Below are 25,340 nucleotides of genomic sequence, written 5' to 3'. Positions count from 1 at the left end.
AATAAAATATCCCTAATACAGAATTCCTGGACAGTTTCTGGATATTTAACTACATACAGAAAAACATGAAGGGAATCTGAGGAGCCGGTCGACTCGAGTCCTACGTCATCACTGTGCGACAGCTTGTCATTGCAGAGCGAGATGGCTGCGCAGTCTGAACACACGACAGGAACAGACGCAGAACTGGACGAATTATTGGACAGTAAGGTTTGCGTTCACACCTGAAGTCTTTTTACTGCTCAGACCTTCTGACACTTCAGATCATATCAGCAGCTGGATGTTTATAGGGGATTTAAACTGTAATAAACACAGAGATAAAGATCCACAACATCTGCAGTTCATTATCACTGTGTATTAAATACATTACGTGTTAAAGACTCATTGTCTCTGTCTCCTGGGTCACTGTGTGGTCCATCAGGAACCTGGTGTCTCTGTACTGCTTTACAGTCTAAACTTCAAGAACAAGTGTTAATATAAATGATCCTGATGATGTGTTTAACTTTATTACATCGTCTCACTTTATTTACCTTCAGGCTGAAACATGTTTTACTCTGTGTGTGTGTGTGTGTGTGTGTGTGTGTGTGTGTGTGTGTGTGTGTGTGTTTGTGTCTGTGTGTGTGTGTCTCTGTGTGTATGTCTGTGTGTGTGCGTGTGTCTGTCTGTCTGTCTCTCTGTGTGTGTCTGTGGGTCTGTCTGTCTCTCTCTGTCTGTGTCTCTTTGTCTCTCTTTGTGTCTGTCTGTCTCTCTCTCTCTGTCTTTCTCTCTCTCTCTCTCGCTCTCTCTATCTCTCACTCTCTTTATCTCCCTCTCTCAGGTGCACTGGATGACTTTGAGAAGACCAATGTTTCTCGTGCTCCCCCTGAAGCCCCCAGTGCAGAAGCGAATGCAGGGCAGAAGGTGAACCTCAGTGTGATTCTCAGTCTCTCACCACTAGTTTTTAGCTGATGATTAATTTATATATATAAATGTGATTAACTCATAATCTTAAGTGTCCATCATCAGTCTGTCACCATCAGTTTAGATCAGTTCAATCCTAACCTGAGAGTGTGTGTGTGTGTGTGTGTGTGTGTGTGTGTGTGTGTGTGTGTGTAGCCACCTCTGCTGGAGGACAGTCAGTTTTTTGAGTCTCTGTTTGAAGGAGAGATGGCTCAGCAGGCGAAGGAGGAGTGGGAGAGAGCGATGACCGAGCTTGCGCAGGAGGAACCTGAGCTGATCCAGCAGTTCCACAAACTCTCTGAGGTCGCAGGGAAAGTGGGTACGTCACTGTAACATACAGTTCATCGTGGTGTACTGTACAATATTATGACAAACACACACCCACGTACGTCTGGTGTAATGTTATTAACATCATGACATGCAGGTACTGATGCAGCGTCACAGCAAGAGTTCGCTTCCTGCCTCAAAGACACGCTTAGCGGTTTGGCCAAGAATGCAGATAATCTGCAGGTAATAAAACACACAGAGCTCCAAAAGCCTTCAGATCACCTGCAATTAATTTATTAATAATAGTTTGTGTGTGTGTGTGTGTGTGTGTGTGTGTGTGTGTGTGTGTGTGTGTGTGTGTGTGTGTGTGTGACCAGGCCACCGGGTTGGCCGAAGAGGATCTGGCTAAAACATTAGAAGGGCTGGGATTGGATGAGAATAGTGAAGGGGACGGAGAAGACGGGAATATCCTCCCCATCATGCAGTCCATCATGAAAAACCTTCTGTCCAAAGATGTGCTGTATCCATCACTCAAAGAGATCACAGAGAAGGTGAGTTTCACACTGAGTCAGGGACTGGGGGCAGAGTCTATGGCAGGGGTGGAGCAGTGCCTGACTGTGATGGTGTAACATGATGGAGTCTAAAACAGCATTAGAGCATCAAAATTCAGCTAGTTGGCTTCTTATGTCAATTATAACAAGCCCTGCCCCCTTCCTTCTGACTCCGCCCACTCTCCTCATGCTCCATAGGCCCCATCAGGCTCCATCTTCATCTTTATAGACTCCCATCTTTCCCTCCTAAACTTGGCTAAACTATAAGGGTGATAATAATGAGGATGATGATGATGGTGATGATGATGTCAGCTCGTCCCTGCACTGTTTTTTCTCTATTCTGTGCTCTTTATTGGATGTTAAATGTCTGACTGTGTGTTGGTGTGTCTGATGTCTCCCTGCAGTACCCTGAGTGGTTGGACAGTAACAGACAGTCTCTCTCGGCTGAGGACGTCCAGCGGTACGAGCAGCAGCACAGGATCATGGGAGAAATCTGCAGCCAGTTTGAGCAAGACGGAGACACACACAGCAACTTTGAAAACATTCTGGAGCTGATGCAGAAGGTACAGAGAAGGTTCCCGTGTCCTTGTGTGTGTGTTTGTGTATAATGGTGTTTGTGTAAAACGGCGTGTGTGTTTTCATCAAGCTGCAGGATTTGGGTCACCCCCCGAAGGAACTAGCTGGAGAAGCGGTATGTGTCTTTAAATATCTCTCTCTCACACACTCACACACATCATGATGCAACTCATGTCTTTATGCTCCATGTTTCCCATCAGCCCCCTGGTCTGAACTTTGACCCAGAGTCTCTTCATCTTCCTGGAGTAGCGGGGGCAGAGCAGTGCTCCATCATGTGACCACAGAGATGATTATAATGTTGTGTGTGTATATGAGTGTGTACAGACTAATAAAAAACAAACCACCTTTAATGACACAGAATAATAAATAATTCACTTCACATCAGTTTACACAATAAATTTGGTGACTAATTTTAGCTAACGTTGGTGTTGCGTCTCCGGCAGCGGTTTGCTAAAGTGTGCTAACTTCAGCTAAACTGATGTTGGGTGATTAAATCTAAGACCTTAATGCAGGTCAAATCCGTTATTCTATGCTAATCAGAGCACCGTGTGGTGATGAGTTGTTATGTAAGCTCTGCCCCTTACCTGAAGCAGGTACACCTGTAATGAACTTCTGAGTAAAATCTGATCATTTTTCAATTTAACGGTTTTCTCTTCATCATATTAGTGTGTGTGAGAGTGAGTGAGTGAGTTTGTGTGTGAGCGAGTGAGTGAGAGTTTGTGTGAGAGCGTGTGGGTGTGTGTGTTTGTGTGAGTGAGTGTGTTTGTGTGAGTGAGAGTTTGTGTGTGTGTGAGAGTTTGTGTTATGGTGTGTAAGTGTGTTTGTATGAGTGTGTGTGAGTGAGGGAGAGTTTGTGTTTGTGTGAGAATGGGGGTGTGAGTTTGTGTGAGTGTGAGAGAGAGGAACAGATAGATTGTATTCCTGTAAATGCTAATAAAAAGTGATTAATTGCTGTGTAATGTTTGGCTTTATTAAACTTAGTGTGTAACTCCGCTCCTGTGTTGTGTGTTTCTGCCCCTGTGATTAACACACGTGTATTACAGTCAGCAGTAAAACTCACACTGAACACATGATGTGTACTGAACACTTTACACATCGAAGCTTCACAAATAACAGAAATATTATCACTTTGTTCCAACATGACAAACTTGGTTTGTGTGTCTCGGCTCTGCGCATGCGCACCACTGCTTTCACAGCGACGTGGAGGTTTCTCCGTCACGTTTTGAACAAAAACTTTATTGATCTCCGAACCGGAAACACAGAGTCTCAGTTGACGTGTCAGCTGAGCAGGAGCTCCGAGCAGTTATTGCACAAATCTACACTTGTCTTTAGATTGGACTGTTGGATTGGACCCGAACTGACGAGATGTTAACCAAATTCGAGACCAAATCAGCTCGAGTGAAAGGTAACTCACACAGCTAGCCGGAGTTAGCATGCTAACGTGCTAATTTAGATCACAACTAGCCGGAGTTAGCATGCTAACGTGCTAATTTAGTCAATATTGTGTACATTTATTTTACACAGATGTTGCTTTAAAGTGTGAGTTTGTGTTGTAACAAACTGAAAAGATTAAAAAAGCATATGTTAGTCTTTGTAAAGTGCGGCCTGTTGGGTTATATTTGGTTAGTAGCTACAATAATGTTTAACATCGTCTTGTTTAGAAGATGTGTACTGTAGTATAATAGTGTAGTGTAGTATAATATAGTGTAGTGTGTAGTGTAATATAGTGTAGTGTGTAGTTCAGTATAATATAGTGTAGTGTAGTATAATATTGTGTAGTGTAGTGTAGTATAATATAGTGTAGTGTGTAGTGTAGTACAGTGTAGTGTAGTACAATGTAGTGTAGTATAATGTAGCGTAGTGTAGTATAATATAGTGTAGTGTAGTGTAGTGTAGTATAATATAGTGTAGTGTAGTATAATATAGTGTAGTGTAGTATAATATAGTGTAGTGTAGTATAATATAGTGCATTGTGTAGTGTAGTATAATATAGTGTAGTGTAGTATAATATAGTGTAGTGTGTAGTGTAGTACAGTGTAGTGTAGTATAATATAGTGCATTGTGTAGTGTAGTACAGTGTAGTGTAGTATAATAGTGTTGTGTAGTGTAGTATAGTGTAGTGTAGTATAATGTAGTGTAGTGTAGTATAATATAGTGCATTGTGTAGTGTAGTATAATATAGTGTAGTGTAGTATAATATAGTGTAGTGTAGTACAGTGTAGTGTAGTATAATATAGTGCATTGTGTAGTGTAGTATAATATAGTGTAGTGTAGTATAATAGTGTTGTGTAGTGTAGTGTAGTATAGTGTAGTGTAGTATAATATAGTGTAGTGTAGCATAATATAGTGTAGTGTGTAGTGTAGTATAATATAGTGTAGTATAATATAGTGCAGTGTGTAGTGTAGTATAATATAGTGCAGTGTGTAGTGTAGTATAATATAGTGTAGTGTGTAGTGTAGTATAGTATAATGTAGTGTAGTATAATATAGTGTAGTGTGTAGTGTAGTATAATATAGTGTAGTGTAGTATAATATAGTGTAGTGTAGTATAATATAGTGCAGCGTGTAGTGTAGTATAATATAGTGTAGTATAATATAGTGCAGTGTGTAGTGTAGTATAATATAGTGCAGTGTGTAGTGTAGTATAATATAGTGTAGTGTAGTATAATATAGTGTAGTGTGTAGTGTAGTATAGTATAATGTAGTATAGTATAATGTAGTGTAGTATAATATAGTGTAGTGTGTAGTGTAGTATAATATAGTGTAGTGTAGTATAATATAGTGCAGCGTGTAGTGTAGTATAATATAGTGTAGTATAATATAGTGCAGTGTGTAGTGTAGTATAATATAGTGTAGTGTGTAGTGTAGTATAATATAGTGTAGAGTGTAGTGTAGTGTAGTATAGTATAGTGTAGAGTGTAGTGTAGTATAGTATAGTGCAGTGTGTAGTGTAGTATAATATAGTGTAGTATGTAGTGTAGTATAATATAGTGTAGTGTAGTATAGTATAATGCAGTGTAGTGTAGTATAATATAGTGTAATGTGTAGTGTAGTATAGTATAATGCAGTGTAGTGTAGTATAATATAGTGTAGTGTAGTATAATGTAGTGTAGTGTGTAGTGTAGTATAATATAGTGTAGTGTGTAGTGTAGTGTAGTGTGTGTAGTGTAGTGTAGTATAATATAGTGTAGTGTGTAGTGTAGTGTGTGTAGTGTAGTGTAGTATAATATAGTGTAGTGTGTAGTGTAGTGTGTGTAGTGTAGTGTAGTATAATATAGTGTAGTGTAGTATAATATAGTGTTGTGTTGTGTAGTGTAGTATAATATAGTGCAGTGTTGTCTTTTAGGTGCTGAATATAAAGGTGAAATCTCTGTGGGCTCTGTTCTGGAAGAGTGTGTGTGTGTGTGTGTGTGTGTGTGTGTGTGTGTGTGTGTGTGTGTGTGTGTGTGTGTGTGTGTGCGCGCGGTGTCTCATTTTGTATCTGATTCCTATATCACATATTAGTGCTGTAAAGGTTTATTAGGGGACAAAACACAAAACTATTAAAGTTCGTCATCTAGTCCTTTATACAAACACACAAACATGTAGTTTTTACTTTTAATAACTTTTAGTGCTGCCTGAAGGGAACATGTCAGGATTTCATCACATCTGTGTGTGTGTGTGTGTGTGTGTGTGTGTGTGTGTAGGGCTGAGTTTCCACCCGAAGCGGCCGTGGATTCTGGCCAGTCTGCACAATGGCATCATCCAGCTGTGGGACTATCGCATGTGCACTCTCATCGATAAGTTTGATGAGCATGATGGTGAGACATGGCTGCTGTTTTATCTCTCAGTGCTCTGTCTGGGTGTGTGTTTATGGTCTAATAAGTGTGTGTGTGTGTGTGTGTGTGTGTGTGTGTGTGTGTGTGTGTGTGTGTGTGTGTGTGTGTGTGTGTGTTGGACAGGTCCGGTGAGAGGGATCGACTTCCACAAGCAGCAGCCTCTGTTTGTCTCTGGTGGAGATGATTACAAAATAAAGGTCAGCCTCATTCTACTGCAGTGTAACAGACCGAGTTAATCAGACTGAGGTAACCTCTGTGTGTGTGTGTGTGTGTAGGTGTGGAACTATAAGCTCCGTCGTTGTCTCTTCACTCTGCTTGGACACCTGGACTACATTCGTACCACCTTTTTCCATCATGTGAGTACACACACACACACACACACACACATAGATGTAGGAAGGACAGACTGACAAGTATGGAGGAGATGCATGACAGGTTAGTTGACCTGACATGGAGCAGATAGAAATGTTAATGTAAGAGAAGCTGATGAGAAACACACTGTATGAATGTATAGATGTAATAGAGTATAGACTAACACCCCCCCTCTCCCTCTCTCTCTCTCTCTCTCTCTCTCTCTGGTCAGGAGTACCCATGGATCCTGAGTGCCTCAGATGATCAGACCATCCGTTTGTGGAACTGGCAGTCCCGGACCTGTGTCTGGTGTGTGTGTGTGTGTGTGTGTGTGTGTGTTTTGTTTAGATGTTTATTAACAGCACATTAACACTCCTTCTCTCTCCCTCCCCCTCCCCCCAGTGTCCTGACAGGTCATAACCACTACGTGATGTGTGCTCAGTTCCACCCATCAGAGGACCTGGTGGTGTCGGCCAGTCTGGATCAGACCGTGCGGGTGTGGGATATCTCTGGTAAGGAGGAGTGGGAACGCTACTGGGGTGGGGGTGGGGGTGGTGCTGGATGGAGGGATGGGGAGTGTGGAGAGGAGGGGAAAGGGAGTAGGTGAATGTAAAGGTGATTATCTCTGTGGGCTCTGTTCTGGAAACACCTGTGTGTGTGTGTATGGGGTGTGTGTGTGTGTGTGTGTGTATGGGGTGTGTGTGTGGGTGTGTGTGTGTGTATGGGGTGTGTGTATGGGGGGTGGGTGTAGGGGGTGGGGGGGGGGTGGGGGGGTGGGGGGGGGTGTGTGAGGAGGGGGGGGTGGGGTGGGTGGGTGTTTGGGGTGGGTGGGGCTGGGTGTGGGGTGTGGGGGGTGTGGGTTGGGGGGGGGGTTGTGGGGGTGGGTGTGGTGGGGGTGTGGGGTGGGGGGGGGGGGGGGGGGGGGGGGTGGGGGTTTGGGTGTGTGGTGTGTGTTGGGGGGTGGGGTGTGTGTGATGGGGGGGGGGGGGGTGTGTGTATGGGGGGTGTGTGTGTGTGTATGGGGGGGGGGTGTGTATGGGGGGTGTGTGTGTGTGTATGGGGGTGTGTGTGCGCATGGAGTGTGTGTGTGTATGGGGGGGTGTTTGTGTATGGGGGGTGTGTGTTTGTGTATGGTGTGTGTGTGTGTATGGGGGGGGTGAGGTGTGTGTGTGTGTGTATGGGGTGTGTGTGTATGGGGGGGCTAGGTGTGTGTGTGTGTGTGTGTGTGTGTGTGAGGTGTGTGTGTGAGAGGTGTTTCTTTCTGCATGGTTCTAACATGATCATCACTAATAATATTAATCTGTCTGTTATTAATCCTTCATTATAACCTTTACACACACACACACAGCATGTCCTCTGTAGTAAACAGGAAGTTTGTGTGTACGTGTGAGAGCAGAAACAGGAAGTGGACCTGACCTTAGTGCATGTGCACAGTTTAGTGATCTGATTAATAAATAATTAATCACTAACTAATTACAGTGTGACAAGCTGCTGCTCTGTAACTGTTTCAAGTCAGCAGTCACACACACATACACACACTCTGTACTGTGTGATGTCTAAGGGTCCTGATGGTGTTAATAGTGATGTTTATCAGGTTGTGCTGTGAACCAGGTGTTGGACACTAATCACACTAAACCCAACACCATGTTACTGCATGTTACTGCACACTAACACACACTCTGTATAACACTCCTGCCCTGACCCACAGGAGCACAGTTTACATCTCTCCCCCCTACACCTCCCCTCTCCATCACCCTGCCCATGTACCCACCCACCAGCCATCTACCCCACCCCCACCCCAGCACTGTCCCGCTCCCCTGACAGAAACATCCAGCCCTGCACACGGGTTCTTACTGCAGCTGCACACTCCTTTACTTTGTTGGGCTTTCACACGCACGCACACACACACACACACACACACACACACACACACACACACCACTAGACCACTGTACTGTGCACACTGACACTGAGTGCACAGTACACAGTGTGTGTTTGAGGCTCTGTCCCCAACACTAAAGCTCCTCACTAGTTAGTGTCCTTATTAAATCCTCACTCGTAGGGTTTTGTCCTGAACACTGGGGCGTTTATGTGGTTAGTGAACTTACTACTTATAATGTCTCCACCCTGAACACTCAGCTTCATCGTTCTTCATCATCTGTTACTGTTTATCACCAGTGTGTTAATTAGAACAGCACTCACATTTATAACTAGTTAGGGTTCTCTCTCATACTCTCCCTCTCTCTCTCACACACACACACACACACACGTATGACTTCATTTCTGTAATAAATTTGGAGAAACACGCTGATGCAGCGTCTTCGTCCACTAACGACAGAAATAAAGACTCCAGATGCCATCAGTGGGATGAGAGTCGGAGTGTGTGTGTGTGTGTGTGTGTGTGTGTGTGTGTGTGTGTGTGTGTGTGTGTGTGTGTGTGTGTGTGTGTGAGTGTGAGCCCAACAAACGTGTGTGTGTACACTTGTTTCAGTTATAACAATATTCCTCTCTCTCTTGTCTACTCTGTGTGTGTGTGTGTGTGCATGTTAATGCGTCGGTCTGTAAACATTGGTTCCAGGTTTGAGGAAGAAGAACCTTTCTCCTGGTGCTGTGGATACAGAAGTGCGTGGCATCACTGGTGTGGATCTGTTTGGAGCATCAGACGCTGTGGTTAAACATGTACTGGAGGTCAGAATAATCGCAGCTTCATCATCATCATCATGATGATACTGTTACTGTGTTGGGTTCTGACTCTAATGTACCCAGGAAGGTCTAGTTCCAGGTCATTAGAGTAAATAAACACCCCCCTGATCAGTAATGGTTTATTCCTGCATCAAATAAAGATGATCAGACAGAATAAAGGAGGTAAATGAACATTCAGGCTCCACCCACTGATGACATCATGATGAATTTTGCCCTCAGGGTCATGATCGAGGGGTGAACTGGGCAGCGTTTCATCCCAGCATGCCTCTGATTGTGAGTGGAGCTGATGATCGCCAGGTGAAGATCTGGAGGATGAACGGTGAGTGTGTGTGTGTGTGTGTGTGTGTGTGTGTGTGTGTGTGTGTGTGTGTGTGTGTGTGTGTGTGTGTCACTGCCCATGATGATCATGTTGTTGTTATTTAGAGTCGAAGGCGTGGGAGCTGGACACCTGCAGGGGGCACTACAACAACGTATCCTGCGCCGTCTTCCACCCACGTCAAGAGCTCATCCTGTCCAACTCTGAGGATAAGAGCATCCGTGTGTGGGACATGTCCAAGAGGACCGGGGTCCAGACCTTCCGCAGGGACCATGATCGCTTCTGGGTGTTGGGGGCTCATCCCAACCTCAACCTGTTTGCTGCAGGTGTGTGTGTCTCACACACTCTCTCTCACACACGTGTCAGTGGAACTGAAAAACAGATTTTCTTGTACTTGTCATGTATTAAAGTGTGTGTGTGTGTGTGTGTGTGTGTGCAGGTCATGACAGCGGGATGTTGGTGTTTAAGTTGGAGCGTGAGCGTCCTGCTTACGCCGTTTATGGGAACATGTTGTATTACGTCAAGGACCGCTTCCTGCGTCAGCTCGATTTCAACAGCAGCAAAGATACAGCGGTCATGCAGCTGCGCAGGTGTGTGTGTGTGTGTGTGTGTGCGCGCGCATGCGAGAGTTAGTGGCAGTTAGAGAAGTTCATCATTCTGACATGTGACTGATGTAGTGGCATCACAAAGCTCATTAATATGAAGCTCCGCCCCTAATTCTATTAAAGTGTGTAAGAACAAATGAAGTTCACCACAATAATTAGTGTCTTCTGTTTACAGCGGCTCCAAGTTCCCTGTGTTCAGTATGTCATACAATCCTGCTGAGAACTCTGTGCTGCTGTGTACTGTACGTGTTCCTGAGCATTCTTATGTCTCACACACACTTAACACTTACTCACACACACACACACACACACTTAACACTCACTCTCACACACTCACTTAAAACTCACACACACTCACTCACACACACTTAACACTCACACACTCACACACACTTAACACTCACTCACACACACTTAACACTTACACACACACTTAACACTCACACACACACTTAACACTCACACACTTAACACACACACACACACACACACTTAACACTCACTCACACACACTTCACTCACTCACACACACTTCACTCACTCACACACACTTAACACTCACACACTTAACACACACTCTCACACACACACTTAACACTCACACACGCCCATTTCACTTAAAACTCACACTCAGACACACACACTTAACACTCACACACACGCACACTTAGCACTCACTCTCACACCCTTCACACACACACTTAACACCCTTCACACACACACTTAACACCCTTCACACATACACTTAACACACACACTTAACACTCACATACAAACTTAACACACAAACACTCACTCACACACACTTAACACACACATTTAACACTCACACACACTCAACACACTCTTGTGTTTTTCAGAGGGCGACTAATCTGGAGAACAGCACATATGATCTGTACTCCATCCCTCGAGAGAGCGACTCACAGAACCCTGACGGTGAGCCCTGATCTTTCTCTCTCACACATACACACACACACACACACACACACACACACACACACACACACACACACACACACACATTTATTGACTGACTGCAGTTCCCCTCAGGTGTTAAGTAATGTGTGTGTTTTAGCCCCAGAGGGAAAGCGCTCATCAGGACTCACAGCCGTGTGGGTGGCCCGCAATCGCTTTGCCGTATTGGACCGCATGCACTCGGTATGATCACAGTACACACTTCCTGTTCACACCCTTTCAGCAGCACACGCACTTCCTAATCGTGTGTGTGTGTGTGTGTGTGTGTGTAAATTCACTCTATAGCTCCTTATAAAGAACCTGAAGAACGAGATTGTGAAGAAGGTGCAGGTGCCGAGCTGTGAGGAGATCTTCTACGCAGGAACAGGTTCTTTACTGCTGAGGGACGCAGACGGAGTCACGTTGTTCGACGTGCAGCAGAAGCGCTCGCTCGCTACTGTCAAAATCGCCAAAGTCAAATACGTGGTGTGGAGCGCAGACACCAGCCATGTCGCCCTACTGGCCAAACACGGTACTGCAGTGATATTACTGCTGCTCACCCCACTGTGGTCATGATGTGTTGATCTGTGTGTCGACATCACTGATGTATTAGTGATACTAAAACACTCGTCTGTCTCTACAGCCATTATGATCTGCAACAGGAAGTTAGAGAGTCTGTGTAACATTCACGAGAACATCCGCGTGAAGAGCGGTGCGTGGGACGAGAGCGGCGTGTTTATTTACACCACCTCCAACCACATCAAATACGCCCTCACCTCAGGGTAACGCCCACACTGCCTGTCTCTCACCTGACAAACCTACACCTCCATATAACACTAACCCCCCTCCCTCCTCCCTCCCCACAGTGATCACGGTATCATCCGCACCCTGGACCTGCCCATCTATGTGACCCGTGTGAGGGGCAATAGCGTGTACTGTCTGGATCGCGAGTGCAGACCTCGCGTCCTCAACATCGACCCGACCGAGTACCGCTTCAAACTCGCACTCGTTAACCGCAAATATGAAGAGGTCAGTGTGTCCAGGGCTTGTGGTTAGGGACACACCCACAGGGAGGAGTGTGTATATGATGAGAAGTCTTTATGCTGATTGTAGATTAATACTTACCCATAATTCCTCAGGTGCTGCACATGGTGCGTAACTCTAAGCTGGTGGGTCAGTCTATCATTGCGTACCTGCAGAAGAAGGGCTACCCAGAGGTGGCGCTACACTTTGTCAAGGATGAGAAAACTCGCTTCAGTCTGGCGCTGGAGTGTGGAAACATCGAGGTGAGGAACATGTGGTGGTGTCTTGTGTGCTCACTGTGAACACACACACACTGACAGAACCTTCCACGTGCTGCAGGTGGCGCTGGAGGCGGCCAAGGCTCTGGACGAGCGGAGCTGTTGGGAACGTCTGGGCGAGGCGGCTCTGCTGCAGGGACACCACCAGGTGGTGGAGATGTGCTACCAGAGAACCAAGAACTTCGACAAACTCACCTTCCTCTACCTCATCACTGGGAACCTGGCCAAGCTCCGCAAGATGATGAAGATTGGTGAGTGTGTCTGAGAAGCCTTGGAGAGATATGTTAGCAGTTTGTACTGTGTCTGTAACTGTGTGTGTGTGTGTGTGTGTGTAGCTGAGATCAGAAAGGACATGAGTGGACATTATCAGGGAGCTCTGTATCTGGGGGATGTCAGCGAGAGAGTGCGCATTCTCAAGAACTGTGGGCAGAGTAAGTACACACACACACACGCACACGCACACACGCACACAAGCTAATACACTCCAATATAGTACACACAATATACACTCATGTACTTGCATGCAGTTTTGTGTTTCTTGCTATTCTGGTGTGTGTGTGTGTGTGTGTGTGTGTGTGTGTGTGTGTGTGTGTGTACAGAGTCTTTGGCGTACTTGACTGCAGCAACACACGGCATGGACGAGGAGGCAGAAGCACTCAAAGAAACCTTTGACCTGGAGAAGGAGATGGTAAACATTATTACACACACATGCGCGCACACACATACACATGCACACACACACACACAGTGTTCAACAATGTGCAGTGTGAAAACAAACCGTGTGTGTGTGTGTAGATCCCAGAGGTAGACCCGAACGCTGAGCTGCTTCAGCCCCCCCCTCCCATCAATCCCCTGGACACAAATTGGCCCCTGCTCACCGTCTCTAAGGGCTTCTTTGAGGGCGCCATCGCTGCTAAAGGTCGGCTCAGGTCACATGTTCTGTGTGTCTGTGTCTGTATCTCTCTGTGACTGTGTCTCTGTGTGTCTGTGTGTGTGTCTCTGTGTGTCTGTGTCCTGTGTCTCTGTGTGTCTCTGTCCTGTGTCCTGTGAACAACATCCTGATGTGTGTGTTCTTCTAATCGCTCCTCTTACAGGGAGAGCAGGTCAGATGGCAGCCGATCTGGACATGGACACTCCTGGAGGAGAAGGATGGGGTGAAGATGCAGAGCTCCACCTGGACGAAGGTCCGTCTCTCTTTCTCTCTCCCACACACACACACACACTCACACACAACGTTTGCACTTGTGTACTTTTGTGTTGTTAATTTGTCCTTGCTGTGCTGCAGATGGCTTTATGGATGCTCAGGAGGGTCTGGGTGATGAAGGAGCTCTTGGGAAGGAGGAAGGAGGAGGATGGGAGGTGGAGGAAGATCTGGACCTTCCACCTGAACTGGTCAATACACACTTCTTACACACACACACACACACACAGAGCTTCACACCCGTCAGCCTTTCCTTTGTATTTATTTTTGTTTGATCATTTTCTGATTTTTATGATTGCATCTTTTTATTCCCTCCGTTTGGACCAATAGGATGTGCCAGCTGGTGCTGGGGGCGGTGCTGAAGGTGAAGGCTTCTTTGTCCCGCCCACTAAAGGCATTAGCCCCACCCAGATGTGGTGTAACAACTCCCAGTTGCCGGTTGATCACATCCTGGCCGGATCCTTCGAGACAGCCATGAGGGTAAAGACTTTTAACATAAATGTTACTTAACGCCATCGTACTCTTTCCAAACCAGCAGTGAGAACTCTCTCCCTCTCTGACTCCGCCCACACAGCTGCTGCACGATCAAGTGGGCGTGGTCTGCTTCGAGCCACTGAAGCCCCTCTTCATGCAGGCGTACTCACGGGGACGCGTGTCCTACGTGGGGCTTCCGTCTCTGCCCTGTCTCTTCTCACACCCTTTGAGGGACGGGGGCACGGCAGAGGGCAGGAGGCAGCGAGACGGGCAGAAGGGTGGCGTCCCGGCAGTGGGGCTGCACCTGCGTGACCTCATCGCTCGCCTACAGCAGTGCTACCAGATGACCACCGCGGGGCGCTTTGACGAGGCTGTCGACAAGTTCAGGAGCATCCTGCTGTCTGTCCCCCTGCTGGTGCTCGACAACAAACAGGAGATTGCTGAGGTAGCGCCCCTAATGCCCCTAACACCCTTAATGCTGCTATGTCCTTTACACTGTTAATGCCCCAGTGTTCTATCTCACTCACCCCTGTGTGTGTGTGTGTGTGTGTGTGTGTGTGTGTGTGTGTGTGTGTGTGTGTGTGTGTGTGTGTGACTGCTAGGCCCAGCAGTTGATCACTATCTGTAAAGAGTACATTGTGGGTCTCACCATGGAAACCGAGAGGAAGAGGCTTCCTAAAGAGACGCTGGAGCAACAGAAGAGACAGTGTGAGGTAATGATGTCATAACACCCCCCTTCTCATGGTAGATGAATGTTTATGCTTTAAGTCACAAATATTTCAGAAGAATAAACGTACGGACGGTGTGTGTGTGCGTGTGCGTGCGTGTGTGTGTGTAGATGGCGGCGTATTTCACACACTGTAACCTGCAGCCGGTCCACATGGTGTTGGTGTTACGCACGGCGCTCAACCTCTTCTTCAAACTGAAAAACTTTAAGACTGCCGCAGGGTTCGCACGCCGCCTGCTCGAGCTCGGACCCAAGCCCGAGGTGGCCCAACAGGTGAGGCTTGGTTGCCATAACAACCACCCACAGCCTTCTAGCTCTGTTTAACATTACCAGTGGATAGACAGATAATGTTTGGTGACTCTACCTCTGATGTGTGATTTGGGACACGGCCTCACGTGCACTGGTTTCCTTTCAGACACGTAAGATCCTGGCGGCGTGTGAGAAGAACCTGACTGACGCCTACCAGCTCAACTACGACCCCCACAACCCCTTCGACCTGTGTGCTGCCTCCTTTACCCCTCTGTATCGCGGGCGCCCTGTGGAGAAGTGCCCTCTCTCTGGGGCCTGCTACTGCCCCACTTACAAAGGGCAAGTGTGCAGGGTCACACAGGTCAGTGACACGCACACACACACACACACAAAGGGTTCTTCTCTCTCTCTCTCTCTCTCTCTCTCTCTCTCTCTCTCTCTCTCTCTCTCTCTTGCTCTTTCTTTCTCTCACACTCTCTTTTTTTGCTCTCTCTCTCTATCTCCCTCTCTCTCCTACTCCTGGCATTTCTTCCTTTGCTTATTTTTTTATCTTGTTTTTTAATGAGTTCTGATTGGTTGTTTTATCAGAATCTACAGTGATGTCACTTCCGTGTTCTGTCTCTCTTTAGGTGACAGAGATTGGTAAAGATGTGATCGGGCTGCGTGTGAGTCCTCTGCAGTTCCGCTGAAGGACACACACACACACACACACACACACACACACTTCTATAGATACAGAAGTAAATCTAACTCTATGTAGATTATAAGAACATACAGTATATTATAACTAAAGGCTATGAGCTTCTCGCTGTTGCATGTGTGTTGGTTCTGCTCGCTTTATGCAGCTCTCTCTCTCTCACACACACACACACACACACACACACACACACACACCACTTCTGTGTTCAACTCTTTAAGCCTGAAATAAAGCCGTGTGCTGTTCTTGTGTCCTGTCTGTGACTCTCTGAATGATTCACTGGGTTCATTCACATTACAGCTCTATTACTTATTTATCTGTGATTAAAATATTTTGTTTATTTTTATTAAATTCCTCACAACTTAATCTTCTGTTCATTTGTGAAGGAAAGACTGTAAACAAAATAAGAACAAGAGTAAATATCACAACCCTTTTCACACTTTAGCATGAGAGTCGACTCTTCACTGTAAACCGAGTCTTCCATCTTGACTCAATTAAGAGATCTGGATTCTGATCAGCTGCAGTTCTCTGATCCGCCACACGGGGGCAGAGTATAGCAGGAAACACAGCGTGATGGTGGTTTAGAGGAATTTATTGTGTTTTATGTTTCATACATGATCAGTGAGTTAGAAAGTGCAGGCATCATGTGACTATTAATTCTAACACACACACACACAGCCAGTATGTGAGGATGAGGACGTGACTCAGTGCAGAAGAAGAGATCAGTGTGGATGTAAAATTATTACATAGTGAACCAAAGTGCTCTAGTGATTATAGTGAGTGATGGAGCACTACAGTGGACTGAAACACACCAGGTTCTATGTGGCTCTGTAGCAGTCTGACTGTGAGCTGGCCATCATGCGGCTCACATCGATGCGGTTCTTCATGAAGATCTCTTTAGCGCGCTGGATGGTGGACTCAGGCAGAGTGCGGCTACGTCCCAATATCCATGCAAAGTCCACGTGGAAGATCCTGAGAACGTCTGTGCACGAGTACACCACGGCCGAGTGGACGTAATCGGTGTAGAGAATCCAGTACGGAGTGTAGGGAAGAACTGCAAAACACACACACAGAGCTTACTGAGGATCTGGCAACCCTCCTGTCTCTCTCTCTCTCGTCTCTGACATGGTTCTCGTTTCCATGGCAAAGGTTCTAGGTTCTGTATTGTGAAGGTCCAAGTACATTTAGTGTGGTTCTGACATCTTAGATCAGTTCTTGTGTGTGTGTTCGTTACTGTAAGAAAAGCTGATGCTCAGTTTTGCTGGGTTCTTCTGGTCTTCAATAACAGCTGTTCCTTCGATCCTTCTCACTTCTCCTTTTCTACAATGATGTGAGTGAGTGAGTTTCAGTCAGTAACGTCACACTTACAGTTTATTACACAGAAAGACTTGAATGCACACAGATTAAAGAGTTAGATCAACACACACTAACACACACGCAGACTCTTACAGGATCTCGGAGCTCTGTACACGAGCTGACGTGTCGGTCATCAGTGTGAAGTTCGTCTCAATGCATCTGCCCTTCTCAAACTGTGCTGGGAGCTTAGCCACCTCGAACCAGCGACCCATAAACTACACACACACACACACACACACACACACACACACACACACACACACACACACACACACACACACACACACACACAGAGAGGTGTGTTTAAGACCAAGGTGAGTCAGCAGTAGTGAAGGTGTGGTATTGAACTCGTACCTGTTTGAGGTTGAAGGCAGGCTGAGTGCTGGGTTCAGGACACGACCCCCAGTGAGGAACCTGAGCCTCCACCACAAACACCGTAACCAATGAGAGCACAAAACACACCTGTACCTCCATCTTACCTGTAAAACACACACACACACACACACACACACACACACACACACACACACACACACACTGCATTTGTGTAAAGCTGCACAGTTACTGTCACTCAATCACTGCAAAATAATATTAGATTTATTTGGGCAAATTCAATAAGTTTCCAATTACTAATATGATGATGATTAAAGCGCTTTTATTAAATTCAGCTGCCCAACTTTATGTTCAGATTTAACCTCATAATAATAAAAATAATATAATAATAATAATAATAGTAGTATTTTTCTATATTTCTGAGTAGTTTTAGACAGAATCACTTTTAAACATTTCACTTTTAGAGTCTAAAGCAACAGATAACAGATCAATGTAATCAGACGTAATAAACGATGTAGGATTCATTAATATTTACATTTTATTAGAAAAAAATATTTTATTAACAATGTTGGTGATTTACCTGCAGCTGCTCTGTAGGAGTCTCTCTGTTTCTCTCTCTCTGTTTCTCTCTGTCTGTCTGTCTGTCTGTCTCTCTCTCTCTCTCTCTCCCCAAACCCGTGACATATGAGACGTTGTGTTCACTTTATTACCAACACGATGCAGAACATTAGATAAATGTAAGTCAGGAGGTAACGAGGCACATGAACACAAATCTCTGAGGTTTTCACTCAAAAACTAAAAGAAAACGAACTTTTATCCTTTTATTGAGATATTGTTAATAATAGATCCAGTTTTAATAAGTCATCTAATAAACATTTTCTTCAAAACTCGATTCATGAAAAAGACCCAGTCAATAATCTACTTCAGTAATATTGTGGTGACCAGGGGGCAGTTCTAGGGTTTCATCTTTAGGGGTTTTAGCCCTCAGTGAGAATTTAAAACAAGAAGAGTTTTATATATTATATGACTACATAGTAAGCCAAAAGTTATGGTATTATTAAATGGCAAAAGTGGACACAAAAATTTTATGCATGATGTAATGATGCCAGTCTTGAATCAAATCAGTTCATGCATGTGTGCATTCTCTACAAACGGTGTCCGCTGAATAACGTCATTAATAAACTAATATTCACAAAGACCAAATCAATAAATGTTATTTTTATTTAGTATTGATATTGCATTAATATTGTGTTTGTGCTACAACTCTTGTAATAAGAATAGTGACATTTCACTGCTTTTTTCACACACACTAATGAAAGTCTACAACACACGCGTGTAAAACCAAAGTAAAAAAATCGCTCTTGGATCAAACTGATAAATAATTTTCTTTCCCATCGACGACATGTCCTGCATTTTAACGTTATTTTTATCGTTTATTTATGAAAGTAAAAATTATACTTATAGTTTTAGGGTGGCTGAGATTACAGACAGGGGGCTGAAGCCACCCTAAAGAAGGGCTAGAACCGCCCCTGGTGGTGAGATCAGAGCTGTGGAGTTAAACTCATTAATACACACTTAGTGTTTTAGGGTTAAACATTAAAGATGGAGAGTTTTGTCCTGTCAGGCTCCACAGCGGAGGTGTCCATCATGACGAGAACATTTGCTGGTTGACTTGTTGTTGTTTGTTTTATCTATCGAATAGTAAAGTCTGTGTTTAATGTAACCTTCCTTGTGTTATCACCATAGCTGTGAACGCTAATATGCTAATGTTCACAAACAGCTGAAAAGTGCAGAGTGTCGGACACAAAGAGAGTCAGGAGAGTGTGTCTGTCCAAGAGCTCCAGCATCCTCAAGCAGAGAGCCACAATCTGATCTGAGACTAGTGTTCCGTCATTTACTACATTAACCAGCGCTATTTCCAGACCTTAAGTCTGACTGAAGAATTCTGTGAATGTTACTAAGTGTGAGTTTAGTAACTCGTGTGCTATAACATCTTCTAAAGGGTGTACAATGTGTTATTGTGCCATCAGAGTGTCACTTTTATACAAAGCCGTGTGATTTATGGTGTTTATTACAACTGACGTTAACAACAGCAAAAATAAACATCTGTCATTTTGTAATATCTTTATTTCAGACATCTGATTATGTCAGTTATATTCAGTAGAAGTGGAAGTAAAACAATAAATGTGATGTAAACACACACACTTATGAAGCCTGAAGCAGGTTTAGTTACATGACAGTAGTCTAAAGTCTGCAGTGTACACAGACACGTTCTGGACTCTACTCTTCCTCACAGGGGAATTCCTCAAAGTACGCTTCAGAGGTTCTGGTGATCTGCACAACAGCATTGAGCAGCGTGAGGTCAATGTCCAGGTCAAGCTCGAGCTCTTTGCTGTAGTTCTTCACTGGAACCACAGCGGAGAGTGAAACACCCAGACGTACGCTCACCTCTTGCATCTAAACACACAAGTATTAGATTTATTTGGTGCGTCATTGTTGTGTGTTAAAAACCTTAGAGCTCCAGTACAGACTGATCATTTACTACATGTAAACTAGCACGCTAACATCAGAAAAAACCGACTCACTGAGTTTAGAATTAAAAGAGAAATTAATAGAATTTTCCTAAATCTGACTCACCATCTTGTAGATGTAATGACTCTGATAGACGTGTTTCAGATCCTCTCCCACGGCACGACATGCTTCATCCACCTTGGTCAACAGAACCATCTGTGGTATTCCTGCACACACACACACACACACACACACACACACACACACACACACACACACACACACACACACACACACCCATGTAAACACACATACATATACACACACTTTCAGATGTGCTGCGCAACAATCAACGAGAGCTAAGATCATCTGAGTGAAAGTGGATGCAGATCTCGACTCTTACCATACCTCCTGGCCAAGTTCTCCTCAGATGTGACTTCTGCCAAGACATCCTTCTACAAGGAAAAGCTTGAAGCTTCGGCACATGACCCTCATAAGCTCCACAACATCTTCTATTCTCTACTGTCTCTGAGAAACTACATGCTGCTAAATCATGCTGCTTATCTTCTCTTTCCCACCCTCAGATACCACAGCTTCTGTTCGGATATCAGTATGTCTTACAGAAATATCATCATGGATGACTGCTCATCAGTTACAGCTCAATCCTAGCAAAACTGAACTGCTGATCATCAGATGATTCATCCCCAGGTTATGATCTTACAATATCCCTGCATAACGATCTGATCTCCCCTTCAGTCACAGCTCACAACCTTGGGGTACACATGGACAATCATTTGTCCTTTTCCTCACACGTCCCTAATGTGACTCGCTCGTGTCGGTTCCTTCTCTACAACATCAGAAGGATTCAGTCATTTTTCCCCACACAGGCTGCTCAGGTACTTGTTCAGTCACTTGTCATGTCAACACTGGACTACTGCAGCTCTCTCTGTCAGGTCTACATATGAACACATCCTCTGTAAATGATCCATAATGCAGCTGTGTGACTTGTCTTCAACCTGCCTAAGTTGCCTAACCTGCCTAACCACCACACTGCTGTGTTCCTCCACTGGCTCCTGTAGCTGAACACATCAGATTTAAACACTGATGATTGTCCAAAAACAGACCATCTCCCTCTTACCTCAAAGCACTCATCACTCCTCACACTGCACCTCTGATCTTCTGTTCTGGCACCAAGGTGGTGGAATGTATTTTAAAAAACCTAGGGTCAGTGTGTGTGTGTGTGTGTGTGTGTGTGTGTGTGTGTGTGTGTGTGTGTGTGTGTGTGTGTGTGTGTGTGTATTTGTGTATATTTGTGTGTGTACCCATGTGGTTGGCTTTTCTGCGGAAAGCGGCCAGTTTATCGATCATCTTTTCAGACAGCAGTGTGACCTTACAGGCGTCCATCACATACACCACAGTGTGGATCTGTTCCTTTATAGTCGGGGTTTTACAAAAATAAGGAGAGTCCGGTTGGAGAGGAACTGATGGATTAAACTGGAGAGAGTGAGAGAGTGTGTGTGTGTGTGTGTGTGTGAGAGAGAGAGAGAGAGAGAGAGAGAGAGAGAGAGAGAGAATTCTGACATTAATTACATTAATTAGGGTCATTAATAAACTGTAAGATGCTTCTGAGGAGTCTGAACATGAAGCCACTGGATCTACATATAACTATAACAGAGGTATTCAACTAAAATGTAAAGAGGTCCGGTAAGAGAAAATTTCTTGAAGCAAAGGTACAGAAGACCATAATGTCTCACTAGTTAGTGTGACATATATTTAAGTGCCCTACTAGTTGTATTAACATCTGCAAGCAATCAATACCTGACTGTCAATTCATATAAATTCAGTACAATTCAAAAACGTTTTGACAATATTTATTGTCATGTAACATAGAACTGAACATATGTATGATTGTAGATATGTTTAATGTTCTGTCATTAAATAAATAAAAGTAGGGCTACATTTCAAAATAAGAGAAAATAAATAAAATGTGAAAATTTTGTATATTTAAATAAAGTGCTTAACTTTCCCCTTTATATCTCAATGAGACAACTGAGCTCTAGCTTGGCTTGGGTTAGTGTTAGGGTTAAACCTGGGCTTGGGTTAGTGTTAAACCTGGGCTTGGGTTAGTGTTAGGGTTAAACCTGGGCTTGGGTTAGTGTTAGGGTTAAACCTGGGCTTGGGTTAGTGTTAGGGTTAAACCTGGGCTTGGGTTAGTGTTAGGGTTAAACCTGGGCTTGGGTTAGGGTTAAACCTGGGCTTGGGTTAGGGTTAAACCTGGGCTTGGGTAAACCTGGGCTTGGGTTAGGGTTAAACCTGGGCTTGGGTTAGGGTTAAACCTGGGCTTGGGTTAGGGTTAAACCTGGGCTTGGGTAAACCTGGGCTTGGGTTAGGGTTAAACCTGGGCTTGGGTAAACCTGGGCTTGGGTTAGGGTTAAACCTGGGCTTGAATGGAGTCAGGGCCGTTCTCATACACATATAGAGGTGCTCATTAGTGTGGAACCATATTTAGTTTGGATTATGTTCATTGTAGAGAAAGCTGCCTCACAGTTGTATGTAGAGCCAAACATGGTCAGGATGTTTAGGGCTACTGTCCTCAGACCTGGGAGCTGTCTCAGGGACACTGTCTTCAGATTTGAGTGGATATGTTTGTTCAAAACCTTTGTTTTGTCTCATAATGTGTTTCACATTGTCACTTTTAATAAGTGCCCCAGTTTCTGTACATATGACACACACTGGTTTAGTATGAACAGAAATGAGTCTGTCCATTCTGGTGTAAATGTTTTTGCTGTACACTTTTCTTCTTTTGGAGAGCGCCATTTGTTCTTTATTCTCCCTTTCTCCGTGTCACTTGTCTATTTCTCTCCCTTTGTTTTCTACGTGTATCGCTATCTTTCTTTCCTGTGTAACTTTACTCTAATTCTCTCTCATATCTTGAGACGCAGTGTCAAAGTAGTAGCCCCCCGTCAAGGTTTACATCATAACCTTTTGTTTAGGCTGTAGGTCCGGGCAGCTTTTAGGTCCGGACCGCGGTCCGCCTGTTAGTGACCTTTGAACTACAGCATCGATTGCAAAAGTCCCACAGGATCCAAATTTATACCAACTACACAACTATACACTGCAGTTTTCATGCATTAACACTAAAATGAAGTATGATTATAATCTTCAGCTCCACCTGGTATTTGTCCTGAATGTGTCCCTTTAAAATGTTGGTGAAGTCATCAATGTCCAGTCCAGCGTTAAGTCCCTCCTCCAGTCCCATACTGTCACACAGCATGAGGGGCAGGAACTTACTATTCACCTTAATGGAGTACATACGGAACTACACACACACACACACACACACACACACACACACACACACACACACACACACACACACACACACACACACACCATTGTCATCAGCTGCTCTGTAATAAAAAGTCATGAAGTTTTTCAGTGATGTTAGAGTTACCTGTGTGGTGAGGCTGGTGCCTGCGGTGCCGGTGTTGGCCCGGAAGCTCACATGGCCTTTAAACACAGAATTAAGCGAAGTGAAGAAGCTGGTTTTTCCTGCACCCACAGCACCCACAAGCAACACACGAGCTTTCTGCACTGAGCTCACACTCGGAGTCCAGTGTGAGATGACATCTATCAGAGACTGCCTCGTCCTGCACACAGTTATTACAGTTAAACTCCACACTCAGACACATGAAGCATCTTTATACCTGAGAGTTCGACAGCACCACCATCACTAACACGTAGCTGAACATCATTATGGGAAACATAGGAGACTGAAGTGACCAGACCAGAGGAAGAAGTTCCCCCTGATGATCAAAGTTAATCTAATCTTTAATGAGCAATTCATTCACAGTGGAATTTTGTTTAACGATCTGTTTAGAACTCCCCAAAATAACCCTCGCAGTTCAGAACATCACTTCCTCAGTTCTAGTCCAGCGGAACCAGTTCCGTCATGGTGGAAGCTGCTGAACACATAAAGATGTGTTGAAAAAGCACTTTTTCTTACTCCAAACTCCACTCGATGTTCCTCCATGGCTTCTCCATGAGAGATCCAAACTCTGCAGAGAAATCAACACTAATGTCCATGTGTTCACATGTACCGTTTGTGCTTTACACTCTGAACTGAAATGAATCTCACCCTCCACTCGGTACACCTCACACTCGGCCAGCTGTAGGTCATTGCCGTGCATCTCCACTTGGTTAAAAATATACGTGTCTGGGTTGCTGTACATGGTGGGGGTGTCATTGTACATAAAAAGCAAGGAGATGTAATTAGGACCAGTGGTTCCATCAGTGAATGCTCTCTGTGCTTCTGTGCTCACCACACGCAGAGGAGCTTTATCCACATCACGAGCATTGAAGCTGAACAGGAAGGCTTTATCATCAGCAATATTCTGCCCTGTCTGAGCGTAATCTTTACTGGTGTATGCCCCAAAGATGTAGCCCGAGTTATTATAGGCCACAGTGACGGTGGGACCCTGATGATCGCACTTCTGGTGGAAGCTGTAGCCGTTGAAGCCGTGCACGCTGGCCTTGAACAACAGACTGAGTTTAGCTTGACCGAGGAGAGAACACAGCTTCATCTCCTGCTGCTTGGACATATGGGATTTAATCACACTCATCATGGAGATCTGGAACTGGACAAAGACAACGTACGCTTACATGCTGCTACATACTGTAGCATGTGCTTAAATACAGTCACACACAGTTACACACAGTTACAAAAAAAGACACACAGTCACACACAACGTTGCACATAGTTACACACAGTCACACATACCTACACACAGTTACACACAATGTTGCACACAGTTACATAGTCACACACAGTTACAGTTACACAGTCACACACAGTTACACACAGCCACACAGTTGATTTGTGTCTCTGGATGAGAACAAAGAATTGGCTTAAGAACATGCCTACTTAACACAGGGAGAGGCACACAGGTAGACACACAGACAGACAGACAGACAGACAGACAGACAGACAGACAAGCAGATAGGCAGACACACAGACAGGCAGACATACAGGCAGAAAGACAGACAGACACAAAGGCAGACAGATAGGCAGACACACAGGCAGACGGACAGGCACACAGACAGACACACAGACAGACACACAATCAGACACACAGGCAGACAGACAGACAGACAGACAGACCACTCAAATTGAAATGTAAGACAGACAGGAATGATGTAGAAGGTCAAGGCTGAAAAAAGCCTGTATTATTTATTAGCCTTGAGCTTCTACACCATGTGTAGTGGATCATTCTACCTTTCACACCACAGCTCGGTCTCTTTCCTCACAGCAGTGGAAGACAATGAGGGAAATGAGAGCAGAAACACTTTCACTTCTGTTTTACAGTCACATGACCACATCCCTTTATCATCTGTGACACACCCTGTGACTGTTC

General features: G+C 44.8%; 4 protein-coding genes across 7 annotated transcripts; 2 read left to right on the top strand and 2 right to left on the bottom strand.

The window, feature by feature from the left end:
• The first annotated feature begins 52 nt into the window (after positions 1 to 52).
• Positions 53 to 21,493, top strand: pex19 (peroxisomal biogenesis factor 19). Of its 3 annotated transcripts, XM_047815547.1 has the most exons (10): positions 53 to 202; positions 815 to 897; positions 1,093 to 1,255; positions 1,361 to 1,446; positions 1,581 to 1,754; positions 2,159 to 2,317; positions 2,401 to 2,445; positions 2,531 to 2,630; positions 7,736 to 7,750; positions 21,435 to 21,493. In XM_047815547.1, exons 1-8 carry the CDS (start codon positions 142 to 144, stop codon positions 2,606 to 2,608), a joined length of 849 nt encoding a protein of 282 aa, XP_047671503.1. In that variant the 5' UTR covers positions 53 to 141; the 3' UTR covers positions 2,609 to 2,630; positions 7,736 to 7,750; positions 21,435 to 21,493. The 3 variants fall into 3 exon arrangements, with proteins under 3 accessions (XP_047671503.1, XP_047671504.1, XP_027009349.1); XM_047815548.1 differs by lacking the exon at positions 21,435 to 21,493 and having other exon boundaries at positions 2,531 to 2,634; positions 7,736 to 7,754; XM_027153548.2 differs by lacking the exons at positions 7,736 to 7,750; positions 21,435 to 21,493 and having other exon boundaries at positions 2,531 to 3,323.
• copa (COPI coat complex subunit alpha) lies at positions 3,567 to 15,984 on the top strand. Its single transcript, XM_027153547.2, has 29 exons — positions 3,567 to 3,735; positions 6,017 to 6,130; positions 6,272 to 6,345; positions 6,424 to 6,504; positions 6,732 to 6,808; positions 6,902 to 7,011; positions 9,078 to 9,187; positions 9,422 to 9,521; positions 9,626 to 9,844; positions 9,958 to 10,108; positions 10,299 to 10,365; positions 10,984 to 11,059; positions 11,199 to 11,281; positions 11,384 to 11,609; positions 11,721 to 11,859; positions 11,944 to 12,106; positions 12,217 to 12,363; positions 12,440 to 12,629; positions 12,714 to 12,809; positions 12,978 to 13,066; positions 13,174 to 13,297; positions 13,473 to 13,562; positions 13,664 to 13,770; positions 13,910 to 14,059; positions 14,154 to 14,498; positions 14,656 to 14,766; positions 14,892 to 15,053; positions 15,196 to 15,390; positions 15,659 to 15,984. Exons 1-29 carry the CDS (start codon positions 3,696 to 3,698, stop codon positions 15,716 to 15,718), a joined length of 3,696 nt encoding a protein of 1,231 aa, XP_027009348.1. The 5' UTR covers positions 3,567 to 3,695; the 3' UTR covers positions 15,719 to 15,984.
• Positions 16,312 to 18,104, bottom strand: apoda.1 (apolipoprotein Da, duplicate 1). The gene is made up of 5 exons (XM_027153549.2): positions 17,996 to 18,104; positions 17,437 to 17,561; positions 17,176 to 17,297; positions 16,961 to 17,046; positions 16,312 to 16,780 (listed from the first exon to the last, which is right to left on the bottom strand). Exons 2-5 carry the CDS (start codon positions 17,554 to 17,556, stop codon positions 16,545 to 16,547), a joined length of 564 nt encoding a protein of 187 aa, XP_027009350.1. The 5' UTR covers positions 17,557 to 17,561; positions 17,996 to 18,104; the 3' UTR covers positions 16,312 to 16,544.
• Positions 19,525 to 25,340, bottom strand: ifi44c2 (interferon induced protein 44c2). 2 transcript variants are annotated; one of them, XM_027153500.2, is made up of 8 exons: positions 25,202 to 25,340; positions 24,065 to 24,563; positions 23,933 to 23,984; positions 23,381 to 23,576; positions 23,099 to 23,245; positions 21,249 to 21,420; positions 20,053 to 20,153; positions 19,525 to 19,872 (listed from the first exon to the last, which is right to left on the bottom strand). In XM_027153500.2, exons 2-8 carry the CDS (start codon positions 24,549 to 24,551, stop codon positions 19,696 to 19,698), a joined length of 1,332 nt encoding a protein of 443 aa, XP_027009301.2. In that variant the 5' UTR covers positions 24,552 to 24,563; positions 25,202 to 25,340; the 3' UTR covers positions 19,525 to 19,695. The 2 variants fall into 2 exon arrangements, with proteins under 2 accessions (XP_027009301.2, XP_047671497.1); XM_047815541.1 differs by lacking the exons at positions 23,933 to 23,984; positions 24,065 to 24,563 and having other exon boundaries at positions 25,202 to 25,320.

This window comes from Tachysurus fulvidraco, chromosome 1 (genome assembly GCF_022655615.1).
Source record: "Tachysurus fulvidraco isolate hzauxx_2018 chromosome 1, HZAU_PFXX_2.0, whole genome shotgun sequence".
In the NCBI taxonomy this organism is placed as follows: Eukaryota; Metazoa; Chordata; class Actinopteri; order Siluriformes; family Bagridae; genus Tachysurus; species Tachysurus fulvidraco.
Note: the sequence above shows the minus strand (reverse complement) of the source record. Positions and strands in the feature narration are given on the sequence as shown.